The following is a 14,579-nucleotide window of genomic DNA, read 5'->3' as shown; positions in this document are numbered from 1 at the left end:
GTAATTTCCAGGGTTTGACATTCACCTAAATTCCTGAACAAGACCCCAAGACCAGTAACTTTTAAAATACCACAGGCGCACATAAGCTGCATATCCGGGTAAAATATGCATAGAAACCTTCCAATTACACATTGAAATATAACGGTTGCACACCAGTTATGCATTTAAAATGTTAGATATGCAAACAGTTTAAAACATATGCATATGGAAAAAGAAATTGCTTGTGTACTGAAAGAGGAATCACTTGTTATTATGTTGCACTGTTAGTATAGGACTAGTGTTGTACTGTCAGAATAGTATGAGTGATTTTTTTATTTAAGTTAGTTTAGATTAGGTATGACATAAAGCAGTACATGCCTGCTTAGTAAAATTGCTCTATGACATCATATGGAAAAAAATCACTGAAATGCCCAAATATTTGAAATCAGTGATTCATTCTGAAAATGAAACACCCACTCAACATTCATAATACTCACTCCCAAAAAAATACAGTGGGTGCAATATCCACATGAGCTAAACATCTTGAGCTCTGTAAATCAGTGGTCCTTACAGATTCTTACTGGTCCTGCTAAGGGGCTCTTACAATTATACTGACAGCCTTAAATATCTATTAGAACATTGGGATAGCACTATCAAAGCTGCACTGGTCCTGTCAACATTTCACTAGACCCATTCCTGGGGGATGTCGTGAATGTCAAGCCCTGATTTCAGTACAATAGAATGCGTTCTTACGTAACAATGCTAGAAACTGCCTTACCTTGATGCTCTTTTGGAACCAAATGAATCATCATCTAGTTCTGGTGTGGAAGCAACTATAGATAGTAAGGTTTCACCCAAACCTGAAACAGAATCATTGCATTTCCTTAAGTTTGCAATAAGAATGACCCATTCTGTATCACTCATTCACAAACCTTAAACTCACTCATTCTCACACTTATTAAATAAATTTGAAAAGTACATCACCACCACAAATTAAACTGATTCTGATTTAAGTCAGAATTTCAACATTTTGCATCAAAGATTTCAAACTTCAAACTACTCACCAACAGGTAGAATACCAAAGAGCAGCATTAACAGAAAGTAACATTGTTTTGTTAGTTATCAATAGGACAATGCATGTTCAAACATCAACAGCTGATAAGCCTCTGAATGAGATTCAGTGAACTCATTACAGGAGTGACATAGAACTGAGTTAACTGTCAGTGGTGTTCTCATACACTGTCCCTTACAGATACTGGTGCAATGGTAAACCTTCAAAATCAAAGAAGGCTTAATGTTATAAATATTTATTCTAAAAAGAAAGAATTAATAGTCTTGTGATAGTCATTATTGCCAAGCAAGACACAATGGGCCTAGGCTACTTTTTGTTTGCTTGAATCAAAACTTACACATAAAACTAGGTCGCAAGAACTTCGCAGTGACATTGCATGAGACAAATAGCATTAGTAAATGTTAACTTTTGATGGGACATTTTTCAATGCCAGATACGTCAAAAAGAAAATTGAGATCTTCTGATGTTTTGACTGATAATCGATGTCCAGGAGATTGAGCTGATCTGAAACCCTATGTTTCTGCTCCAAATTTGAACATGTCACTGCTTGTAGCTGCTTTCACTGTATCTCATCCAAATCCATGTAAAGCTGACAGCCGCCACTACCCTCGACACATGTAGCATGAGTAGCGAGACACATGACCAGCATGACACATGACCAGCCACATCATCCCCCTCCCCAACTCACCCGACGGTACAGAAATAGGGTCTTCCTCAAACGTGTCTTCTGATATTAAGCGTTCGACACCCTTGTTCTGAGTATGAGGTTCTTGTTGAGAGACACTACTGTCAGGGCCACTAGACACAGTGCTAACTAAGTCTTTATCACTAGATACTGAGTTATCACAGGAGTCTGGCTTTCTCCTCAGTTGTACTGGCGCTTCCTCAGTGGAATCAGGGGTTTGTGACTCAGGGGCGGATGATTTTTCTGACAAGCAAACAGCAACAAATATACAAGCAAAATAAACAAAACAGAGACCAATTTTAACTGAACAAACACCTGATAGAACAAGTTTATGGTTAAAACAAAAAATATGTGATTTCGGTAAGAACTGTACGATGTAGGTAAGAAAGGTATTAGTAATGAATGAAAGTAAGAGGTGAGGGATATAGGGAAAAAGAATTCAAGCTAGGTGGGGAAATGAGTAAGTGAACAACAAATGTATTGACCAAAGAAATTAGAATTTAGAAAGAAATAAGCTGTTTGCATTGATCAGTTTCTAAATGAGTGAGTTAAAATTTACAGTCACATTGGCAATATTTAAAAACAATACGTAAATTCACCATAAACAGACGTAAATTATATAGACCTGTCGATGAAGGACATTAAAACCAACTACAATATCACAGTATTTCAGAAGTAAAAATACCATCTCTAGTTTCTACATGAAAATAGTGTGCCAATCAGAACACTCTAATATGAGGGAATATTTCCTAAATCATGAAGAGTTTGTACTTGTTATTTCATCTATAAACACTATTAACTGATGGCAACTAAGCCATTGTGAACTATTTCCCAACAATGTACGAAGTGAGTTTCCTAAACTTAACTATATGTGGACTCTCTCTACTTTGTCACAAAATGATCAAAGAATGCTGTATTTGGAACAATAGCCAAGATTTGAAAATCAAAATCCTGCAGGGTGGTAATTTTGATTTGTATCTGAAATTATGGCCATCACACAAAGCTCCGACATGAGGCAGAATTCAGACATTTAATGACAGATCATCTATGCAGGAGACACGAAATCAGAATTTGTTCTCAGACATCTATTTGGAGGACTAATCAATGGCAGGAGCGTAGGAATCCTATGATTCAGGCCATAAACACAACAGTGGAGTACATAAAACAGACTTCTATTGTGTAATTACTATTGGGTGAGATGTACACTGGCCATAACCAAACCCCTATAAATAGTTGCTGCTTCATGGATGACAACCCCATGGTGAGGCTTGTGCACCAGCACCAGTGAACACACAATATGCATCAGCTTTGTAACCTTAACACTTGTTGCATAATGACCAACCTGAAACAAACAACCCTCACAAAAGGATCTGCCACAAGCACCTGGTGCAATTTGTTACCGACCAATCACATTAGATTTCTCTGTCATGTGACTCATTGAATACAACACACCTATCAATGAAAGAAGTCGGCTTGTGAGTGAGATGGCCAGTACTGATCTTGAGTGACCACAGCATGACCTCCTTTGACAGCATATAGTTTGTAATAAAACCCAAAGTTCAGCAAGTAGTCTTTTCAATGATGTTCTGTTCAATTGCATAAGATATTCCCAAAGTAGGTCCTCTTATCTGTCCCAGAGGATCCCTGTTACTACCAAGCATGCTATGAAGTGTCACTTTCCAAGTTATCCAATTTCCAGGTGCCAATAATCCCTTTCTGTTCAAAACCTAGATTTGGAAGGCATGGCAAAGTTGATGTACAGGAAATCATAGCTGGGTGATAATCACCATAAAATGGAGACATTTATGGCTAGGACATGAAAATTTATACTTAGCAAGACATATGACAATATTTTGTCAGAATTGCGTAAAGGGAGAAAAGAGTGAGTGAGTTTGGTTTTATGCCGCTTTTAGCACAATTCCAGCAATATCAGGGCAGAGGACACCAAAAATGGGCTCAGGGATTGGGAAAGACAAGGGTCATGGGCCATTTGCACATTAGAATGAAAAATGGCCTATCCAACTTTTGGAGTTTACTATTGATACAAAGGCGGTGGCCCATTCTAAATTCAGGAAATGGCTAATAACCCTGAAAAATTTTCCCACTATCGCTCGTGGGGAATTAAACCTTGGTCTTCAGTGTAATGAACAAACACTTCAACCACCTGCTACCCCACCACCCCTTTGGACAATAGAAACAATAAGGGTCTGTGTGACATTTATTTTCTTTAATGTTCCACCAGACAAGCACATAAATATAACATTCCACAGAGAATAGATCCAGTTGTTCAAGATTACGAATGTCTCATAAACAGGATGATGGCATATTAGGAACAAACAAGGAATGGGTGGACCTGGATGTGGGAATCAGTACAGCCATTTTGGATGAATCACTGTTTAGACAAATCAGAACATGCCCAGATTACACATTTCTTAATCTTCAAGTCTACAGGATTGTTCTTTTCACACAGATTGCCCCTACTAAAAATCCATAGAACAAGCAGCAATGTTAGTTCTGTAGCATTATACTAAGCAACTGTCATAACCTTTAGGGGAAACATTAAATAACCAACTCGAGACATGAAGAATCACTGGAACACTTACGTATTCTTATTTTCTTCATGAAAATATATCCTGGTATTCATATTTATTTTCAAAATGTAACTATGGTTGCCATACAGCCTTTATCTGATTCACTTAAATACCTGAAAACTACTTCTAAAATAAACAAAGAAAATAGCTATCAGCACATAAACAGAATGTAATGTTTTCATTTTCACCATCGTAACACAAAGTTTAACATTTTCTCTAATCTCCAACACATGAACAGAAAGTGTGTCATAATGCAGCTTGCATTTAACAGAGGAAAAGAATTTTCAAACTGCCCAATCTGGAGCAACCTCCACTCAGTTGATTAACTACACAAAGGTAATCAGCAGGACAGCTGACACTATAAGCCTCATTGTACTCACTGCCTGAGCATTAATTGTTTATGGGGCCTGTACTATAACCAGCTAACACCACGGATACCAGATCCCAAGGGATTATTTCCCAGTTTCTAACAAACCTCTGCGGATGAAGGTATTCAGCAATACATCAGCTCACAAGGATCTTTATTGATATATTTGACCAGTGACATTCTGAGCTCAGAACATGTAGTATTGGTTTAATTTTCACATGAACCCAAATTTTTAAATTAGATTTATCAGTAGGTAAGCTCCCCATCAATAATTTACATTTGTCCATGACTTGAAAATAATAAATATTTTACTCTTTGCATTTTTTATTTATTACTTATATATGTGTAATGGGAGTTATGAACAAAAAACAACAGATAATCTGTCCAACATCCAGATTCTAAATGCAATATTTTAGAGAAATTTGCACAAATATAGAAATCTTTTCAACTGCTTCTCTTTTCAAGTCTGAACATTTTAACATTGTAGGCAATGCATAATGTAAACAAATAGAAACATTTCCTTATAATTGTTCCTGACATCAATGAAATACAACTAGTCTGTAAATGCCCAACACCGGATTCCTGTTAATTCCAGTCTGTTTTTTTAGCAGCCATTAATGTACACATAAAGTTGTAAAGGAGCCTCTAAAATCACTAATAAACCTCAAACAGGACTTGATTATAATTAATCAATTTCTAATAATGAGCAAATCTGCCAGATGTTCTGGCACTCCCTGTAGGTTGAGATTAACAAGAGTCCAACTGTAAAGGATAATTAGCACTAACCAATGCCAACACCGGGGTTAGAATCAGCCCCCAACAGGTTCAATCCACCTATATAATAGCACCTACTAACAGGACAGATTTACTATAGACCTCTGACAGAATCTCCAGCTGAGTTCTCAACAGATGACACAGACTACATGGCAACTTCTTCTATCATTCCTGCCTAAGCCTTATAGGATGTGCCGAAGGTGTAATATGTTCGTTTCCGGCTATCATGTTACAACAAAGATTCTAGCTAGCTGTTTTAAAAGGTAATAAATAAAACTAAAACCAAAAGGCCATCAATTCCATTCAGTCTGAGTGATTGAGTTCAGTTTTATGCTTTTAGCAAATATTCCAGCAATATCACCAGAAATGGTCTTCACACATTGTACCCATGCAGGGACTGAACTCAGATTTTCGGCACGAGAAGCAATATTTTTACCACTAGCCTACCCTACTGCTCCCTCATTCAGTCTAAACTCTTTTACTTCCATACTGGCAGACACAACTTTTAGGATAACAACTTTTTGTATATTGCATGAGTCCTAAACAATACAATGATTATATCCTACTAACTGCTTTTCAATCACAGTATCTGCCTATCAAAAATGCTTAATACCCTGATTGCCAATAGTTACTTTCTTGACAAGGCAAGTAAAAGACCACTATAAAAATCAGATGCACAGACTCATTACAGGACACTTGACTCGCCTCAGACCATTAAGCACACTTACACAATAGGACTAATGAGACTGACACCTTTGCTTTCCCACAGTATTTTCACAGTACTCATCTAACACCAATTTGTGAGTGAGAACTTGACAATTATTACATTAGGCCTGGGGCATATCCACATCAAAACCCTCTGTATCACCTGTGATCTGGAACCCACACCAGATCACAGATGATCACATGAGTAACACAAACAGCAATCCATGTACCCCGGAAATCAGAGCAGCACCAGGGTGATGATATTTTTATTCCAATCCCTTAACTCATAAACTGCTTCTTACTGAGGTCCACATTTGATGAAATTCACTCCTTTCACTAAAAATCAAACATAAGAGACCAATGTCTAGTCCACTGATCAATGTCAGCTTCTGTTCAAGTTCAAGAAATACTCAGATTTATTCCTTGCGAACAACATCACTGATAATGTGATGTAAATCATAATGACATAAGGTAATGGTTTCAATGCATATATGTATGCATGATTTATTTAGATGTTTGAATTATGTTATATGATATGTGGGACATGGAACAAAATGACTTTGACAAAAAGATGGTGATAAAGAACATGCCACTGATGTTAACAACATGGACACAATGATGATCATGATCATGATGATGATGCTGAGGCTGACTTCACAACTGATTTATTTTCTGAACACAACACAGCGATTACCTTTTCATGAAAAAATGACTAGATAAGACAATAAAAAGAGAAATGAAGGGCAAAGAAATAACATAGATGGGAGAAGGTCAATAAGAAGGCTCAAGACAGACATTAGAGAAGACAGAATACCACGAAAATGGAAAAATCAAGCACTATAAGGCTAGGGATGATGAAGGATGAAAAAGAGAGAGAAATGAGTGAAGAAAAAAGAGATCAATTGCAGTGATAAACATGTTCACAATGTACATCTTTTATTTGGAAGTATTGAAATAAAACCTTTAAAAAAAAGAATATTGACAACATATGCTTCCCAAAGGGGACATTTACCAGCAGACAGAATCCATTTAACATCAAGTTGTCATAGAGGACTCTCTATCTGCTGACAAATATACACAAGAAGATGGTGACACCACACACAGCAGTGCTAAGCACCTGAGTGAAAACAAAGTAGCACTATAACTGGGTAAACAATCCAAAAGGAACTGTTCAGCTGCCAAAGTCAAATGTTATTTTCTAAAAGTTCAAACATACAAAGAATAATTAAATTCCAAGGTTATGAAGCATTTTGTCAAAAACAGGTCAGAAATCACGATCCACTCAAATCTCTTTCATCCAGTGATAATGGTTGTAACATTCTGACTAAAATAAAGGAAAGAGTAACCAAAACAACACATTGGGCCAGTAAAAGTTTCAAAAATGAATATACAATCATGTACTTATTTAAATACATCTGACTTTGACATATAACCAGAAATAAGATGCAACAACAAACATCTCTTGACTCCCCAAATAAAAATGGTAACTGCAAAGAAACCAAATCACTGGGAGGCAACTTAAGAAGAAGCACTAACTAAACGTGGAGAACACTTCCAGCTGCTCAACACTTAAAGCAAACATTGAAGGTGCATAGTTCCACACCGGCCCATGCTGCCAGGCACTTTCATTACATGCATGCTTCACTCGATGAATTCGTTTGACTGGTGGCTTAGAGCAAATGCCAAATCGTTTGGGACGTTTAGAGGTGATGGATTTGGCCCAAGTAGGAGTCTTTTCTTTAGAATAAATGGGTGACCCTTTGGCTGATTTTGGGGTACAAAGTTTGTTATACGTGCTTGTGAATTTAGCAGAATTTGGGGTGGTGGATTTGTTCAGTGGACTTGGTGAGTGATTTGATTTTGGGGTGCAGTGTTTGGTTCCTGGACTTGCGAATATGGCCGGGTTTGGTATACCAAATTTGTTAACAGTACTGATGTTTGCCAATTTGGGGGTGCAGTGTGTTGTTACAGGACTGAATATGGATGAGTTCGGTGTACCAAATCTTTTAACTAAGCTTATAAATTTGGCTGAGCTTGGTGTACCCACTTTACGAATCCCATGCTTTGGAGTACTATGATGTGGGCTACGTTTTGCGTATATGGGAGTAACATGTTTCCTACTTGTTCCTGTGGTGGTGCTTCTTTCGGCCACACTGATGTTGTCAGTCAGCTGTTCTTTATCATGGGTCATCTTTCCTTTGGAATCAGTTTCCGACATCCTGGCCCTGCCAGGTTCGGGGGACTCCAGGTCACTCAGTTCACTCTTGATGCTGACATTCGAATCTCGGCCACTCTGTGGTGATGTCAGATCAAAGCTCATGGGAGAACTGTCAGACTTAATGGGCGTCTCTCCTGATCCTTGTACGAACATACTGACAGGACGCAGAGACGGAAGCTGGAACCCACCCCTGAAAGAAAATAAAATTGATTAAGAATTGTGGAATTGTAAATTGTAAAAGATTGTTTGGTAGGGTATTCTTCCAGCTGTATCACATAGCCCTGGTTGCCCAGCAGTTTCGAGGAAATGATACATACTGTCAAGTCTGTGAGTAAAAGACTATTGTTTTATGCCACTTTGAACAACATTCCAGCAATATCATTGCAGGGCACACCTGAAATGAGTTTCTCACAGTCAGCCCAAGTGAGAAATTAAACATTGGCCTTCAGCATATGAGTGAATGCTTTAACCACTAGGCTACCCCACAGCCCTGCAGTCAAGTGAACAATGGAGATTAATTCAGTATTGAACAGTCTGTATTTTATATTGCAGCATGTCAGTTATATGGGAAGCAAGAACAAAGTCTTAAAGTCAAAACCATTTCTTTTGTTTGTTGTGTAATGCCATACTCAGCAACATTCCAGCTATATGTTGTCAGTCTGTAAATATTTGACCAGACAATCCAGGGATCAACCATCATGAGCAACCATCACACAGTTGGGATGTGATTATCATGGGTATAACCATTTATTACTCAGGTAAAACCCACAAGCATTTGTTTGGTATTCATAATCTAATTTGGAACTAGATCTTATAACAATTGATTTTACACGTCTAAAGAACACAATTCTATATAATGTAGCTCCTACCCACGACATGTGGGTTACACAGAACACTTGTAGTGCTAAGATGATCGTAACTCACACACATGTCTGCTATGTCTGCTTTGAGGAACGGGACCCTGGGCTCCTCACTAACCAATGTATCACTAGAAAGTAACACAATATTGGATTTGTCCAGTGTATCCAGACATAACTTACTTTATTCTGGGACTATTTCCAGTCAGCTCAGACAGTTTATCAGTTCCCATCAAGATCTTGGTTCTCTCCATGTAGTCCATGTGAGTCTTGAACAACTGTCAACATTGAGAACTTATCAGCAACCCAGGAAATCAGCAGAATTGAAAATGTCATTTTTTTTCTTTACTAGACAAAAAATTAATAAATGCCGACATAACAATTATTTCACTTGCATGCAGAAAATGTCGGAAAAGCAATTCACTTCAGATGATGTAATGAGTGATTCCTACCTCTGTGTATCGTTCATGGAGTTTGTTATATTCTTTCTTCATCTCAGATTCCTTTTCTTCTAATCTTGACACTGAAAAGAATGAGTCAGTTGATGAATATTCTTTCAACAATAACAGTATGAATTCATGTGTGGATTCATATCAATAGAAATCAATAGAATTAAGACAAGTAGGTCATGTAACAGGCAATATTATTTGCAAAGTGAAAAATTTTAGAAAATTTCTGAATTACTTTGTTTTGGTTTGATTCGAAATCCTCCAACCAATCGGCATTCATAAAGTAAAAGTTTCTGACCTGATATATTTTGCATTCTATGTCATTCAAATTTGCATAACATCAAGTCCTAGATGTATTTATGATGCAGACGTAAACATTAGGGCGGGTCCTAGAGACCCTTACCTTTGCTTCTATGATATCTGACTTTCAAAACCTCATTAATCTCAAGCAACCAACACGAAAGTAATAACAACGATTTTAAGTACTGTTCTAGCGTATTTCAAATGTACATCAAAATATCAGACTACCTGAAACGAAACCTGCCAATCTAAGTATATCAAATCTACAGTATTCAACTCTGTTCTTTTAAACTGTACACCACTGTACACTGTATTTCTGTATATTAAATGTACTTTACATCATGTGGCCTCCATACCGAATAAATTGTCATTGTCAAAATATCAGACTGAGTGAATTTTTATGTAAAACAAAGTATCCACAAAGCATGTCTGCAATAAATATTACTTGATTACTGAGATACTCACCATGATCTGCTGAGTTCTTAGACTTCAGTTCCAACATGCGTACAATGGACTCGAGGCTTTCCACTTTGTCCTGGAGATCTTTCTTTTCTCCCTCCACGGCATCTTCCATCTCAAGATATTTCTAAAGAAATAGAAATATTGCAATAGAGTCATGCAATCAATTAGTACAAAGCACATTCTTGTGACCACAGAAATATCAGAAGACATTTAATACAAGACTTGAACTGGAACTACTCTAGATAAATGTTACAGGCTGTTATGTAAAAGGTCAACATTGAAAAAAGGGACTAGGCTTTGGCACTATTATACTTTATTTACACTGGCAGCAATGTTGCAATCTTGATTTACTAAAACCAGAACAGCAGAGTTATACATAATCAGGGTGTGAAACTAACTTCTGCCTGCTTGTCCAAGGATAATTAGTTTCTGGAAGAACTAGTGACATTTCCTCATGAAAAAGTAGGGAGTACTATAGGAAGGAATTACAGGATGGGATATTGATGCTATATTACATATCTCTTGCCTGGGTCTGATGGCTTGACGAGGAGAGCTGAACTCTGACATCACATCAAATGTAAACATAGATTTGACCTTTAAACTGTACTTCACACTGCACCGATGACCACTGTGTTTACACTCATTCCACTATTACATGTGTGATACAAATAGGTCTATTAGGCTGCTACACTCATATATGGTAATCAAGGAATATAAATTAGGTGCCATAGCGTTGCACTTAACTGACATTGTCATTGACACCTGTCGAAATATTAGCATGGATGATCAGGTATTGTCACCGTTTCTCCTTTCTTGCTTGTTCAAAGCCACAGAAAACGTGACAAGCGTTGTGTCAAACAAACAATTGGGTTAAATATCTCACCTGTTCTGAAGCTTTACGCAGCTGTTTTTCTCTTTCATATTGGGTCAGTAGCTGTTCATTATCGTCTCTCAAAAGCTCACACTCAACATCTCCTTCTTGTTTTTCGGAATAGGCATTATCCAAAGCTTCCAGAATACCCACGATAAGTGGCATAAGTCCCTTTACAACATCTTCGTCGTACTTTTTCATCATACGCTCAAACTCCTTATAAATAGTCGCTGCGAGAGAAGACACTTTCTCAGACATGACATGGCCTTCCTCAACCGTTCCGTACACCGTTTCAGCCATTTTGAAGAATGATCAGACGATAAGACCGGGTCAGATGGAAAGATCAACAAAGTTCCTATCAAAAAGAGTGGCTTAATCTAGACCCCACGAGGGCCTGTACAGAATGAAAGGTTGTCTCTTCATCCCCTCATAATTATTGACGTATACGATCCTCCATATTGCAGAAGCAAAATTTGTCGGTCATGTGATCACGCATGCGCAGACGATCGTCGACGTATGAAGAACTATTGTCCTTACACCTATTGTTCTTATATCAATGCTAATGAGCCTTCGTAAAGGAGAAAACACACGAAGTGTTATACACTGTGTATTTTCACTAATATTGTCTGGTCTGCATACTTTCCCATCACCATATTGCCGAAGGGTGTATGTCACGCAAAGGTTCTTTTTTATTCATTAAAGCAAGTCCAGGCGTAAAACACACCATGGCCGTAGAACAAAACAATGCAAGGTAATTGCATACGATACAGTACCACCCGGACAGCGGTCAACTCCTCAGGCTCTTTGCGTCATCGTTTAGACGTCTGGGCGTTCTCCTCGGGCTGAAACACATTTACATCAAAGCCGACAAGTTAACCTGTTGTCAACATTATTTCATGGGCATGCATAAATTAAAGACACTTTTCTTTTGACAGTGGTAAAGGTTAAACTATTCCCCTCTTATTTGTTTATATCATTAAGTAAATAGACAGTTAGAGATTTGCAGCTTGCATGGCCATTATGAGAGGTAATGCTATAATTATGGATATATACATTTAAGGAAAATGGATGACCTTTCAATGATCAGTATTCATCTGAGTCAAATAACGTTACCAACAATCGTGTATTACATCTCTTATATTAAATAGAACCTCTGTCAAGTTTAAACGGAAGCGACATTGTCACGTCTTTGAAGGGCATTGTCACGAATAAATTTTAATATGTTGAAGACAGGAAAACGTCACGCTTCGGGGAATAGGAAACAGATATTGATCACACAGTATCAGGCCGAACGTTTTTGTTTGCATGTTCCTGTAATAAAGCTTATTCAGTACTGTGTCTCTATTCTACAGCTTATCAAATACCAACCAAACGATTTGTATATTTTGTTACCACATCGAACATTATAATTTCTTGCAACATGCTAATCAAATCTGTGAAAACACAGCTTTTCTTTTGCATTTTGCATACACAAGTTTGCTTTGTGAATTAACCTAGATGTGATGATAACGTAGATTATCATACACACAATACTTACTCTCCATGTTCTCTATATTAAAGCTGCAAATATTTAAGACAAAGATGATCGTAGTGCTTTCACATCGAGTCAGTTGCCAGTGCGAGGCAAGTGGACCTACGTTCAGAAACCACAACGGAACCATATGGCTACAGATGTTTGAAGATAAACAGGACGTGATTACTTCATGCGTTGTTTCAGACAACAGTCAGTGTGATCTACACAACATGGGCAGTGACATAGGATTTATGACTACCTACCAATTTAAGTCTAAACAAATCAACTTAAAAGAGACCATAGTTGAGAGTTTCAAATCCTATTTTTATCAAATGCTATAATTATGTTTGTTTGTTGGCTTGTTTTCCCTTAAATCATAACACTGGGTCGTTTTTAAAATGACACCTTGTATTTGTCAAAAGCAATATTACCTATAACATATATAACATACATCTTTTTTTTAATATTGTAATTTATCCTCTAGTGATTTCTCTCTGATGTGTCAGCTGTACCACGGCAAGACCTAAGTAAGAAATTTACTGCTCCAGATCAAAAAAACCCAGTGTGATTGGGTAAAACAATTTATAGGGTTGTAATGTACACCGAACAGATTTTGATGGAGAATTAATAGGTTAGTCTTTCTGTATAAATATAGGCTTTGGTGAAAGAACAATTCAACATGTGCCCCTGAATGGAACACGTGTGTCCTCTGGCTATTGTGGTCAGATGAAAAAAGAAGGTATTATAACTGTATGTAATAATAATAATAATAAATAATATGTGCATTTATATTGCGCCAAAATGCACTCACGAGGTAAACGCTCATAGTGTTAACAGTCTCAGCAGGCATGTTACCCCGGACAACCCAAGCCGTCTGTTAGGCGCTAGAAGGTTATAGTGTAAAATATATGTACTAAAATAGTCTGTTGAAAACAAGAAATATTACCAGTTGGCGTAAGACCTATACTAAAACGTCTTTACTACAAAACGCTTTTTATTTCAACTTTAAAGCCGTATGTTTTCAACTACACTAATAGAAAATGTTTTAATGTAATAATGATGTCTGAAATATTATCATGTTAATGAGTAGCTTAGGGACAGATGTCTATTTTGATCAACTCAAGACGACTAAAATTGTCGTGGTGTATGAAGTTTATTCCTCGGAAGTTTGATATCTGTCGTTAATGTTTCTTCACAAAATGTCACAGAATATTAGTTTTCAAATATTGGGGGAAAATGAAAGAAAAAAGTATCGTCTCAACCTGAAAGTGAAAATAAATTGTTTGAAAAAGTTTTGTTTTTCAAGAAACAGAACTGAAACTGTTTGTTTGTTTCCCTTTTCAGTAAACTGTTTCAGGGGCATTTTAGAAGTTGCTGAGCTAAAGGTGAAGGAACAAGTTTTATGGATGATCGACTTCTTTATTTTCACAATGGCGACGTTTCGGTGTGGATTCTTATTACGCTTGAAAACGGTAGAAGAACCCATACCGAAACGTCGCCATTGTGAAAATAAAGAAGTTGATCACCCATAAAACTTGTTCCTTCACCTTTCCCATTTCAGTTATTCATAATTCAAATGTTTTGACTACTGTTTGTTATCATGCCATTTCGTTTCCATATAAGATCAAATATAAATATATTTTTGTCAAAATATCAGGTTGACATGGTGTCTGAAGGAATGAAAACTCAAACTCAATTTTTTGTCTGCTTGGACTCAATGTGCTTAAGCAAACAAG

At 37.1% G+C, this 14,579-nt stretch overlaps 1 protein-coding gene across 5 annotated transcripts in view; it reads right to left on the bottom strand.

Moving 5' to 3' along the window:
- LOC137274262 (C-Jun-amino-terminal kinase-interacting protein 4-like) overlaps window positions 1-12,949 on the bottom strand; it is a 97,879-nt gene extending 84,930 nt beyond the window's left edge. For all 5 annotated transcript variants that reach the window (XM_067807364.1, XM_067807367.1, XM_067807368.1 and 2 more), the window contains exons 1-8: window positions 12,868-12,949; window positions 11,343-12,172; window positions 10,463-10,583; window positions 9,701-9,771; window positions 9,432-9,526; window positions 8,295-8,581; window positions 1,740-1,979; window positions 758-839 (exon numbers count right to left, since the gene is read on the bottom strand). In XM_067807364.1, coding sequence (XP_067663465.1) covers window positions 758-839; window positions 1,740-1,979; window positions 8,295-8,581; window positions 9,432-9,526; window positions 9,701-9,771; window positions 10,463-10,583; window positions 11,343-11,630 — 1,184 coding nt within the window. In that variant the 5' untranslated portion in view covers window positions 11,631-12,172; window positions 12,868-12,949. The remainder of the gene's footprint in view (window positions 1-757; window positions 840-1,739; window positions 1,980-8,294; window positions 8,582-9,431; window positions 9,527-9,700; window positions 9,772-10,462; window positions 10,584-11,342; window positions 12,173-12,867) is intronic.
- Window positions 12,950-14,579: the final 1,630 nt, after the last annotated feature.

The sequence above is a fragment of the Haliotis asinina genome, chromosome 2 (assembly GCF_037392515.1).
Source record: "Haliotis asinina isolate JCU_RB_2024 chromosome 2, JCU_Hal_asi_v2, whole genome shotgun sequence".
Lineage (NCBI taxonomy): Eukaryota > Metazoa > Mollusca > Gastropoda > Lepetellida > Haliotidae > Haliotis > Haliotis asinina.
This window is presented reverse-complemented; position numbering and strand designations above follow the sequence as displayed.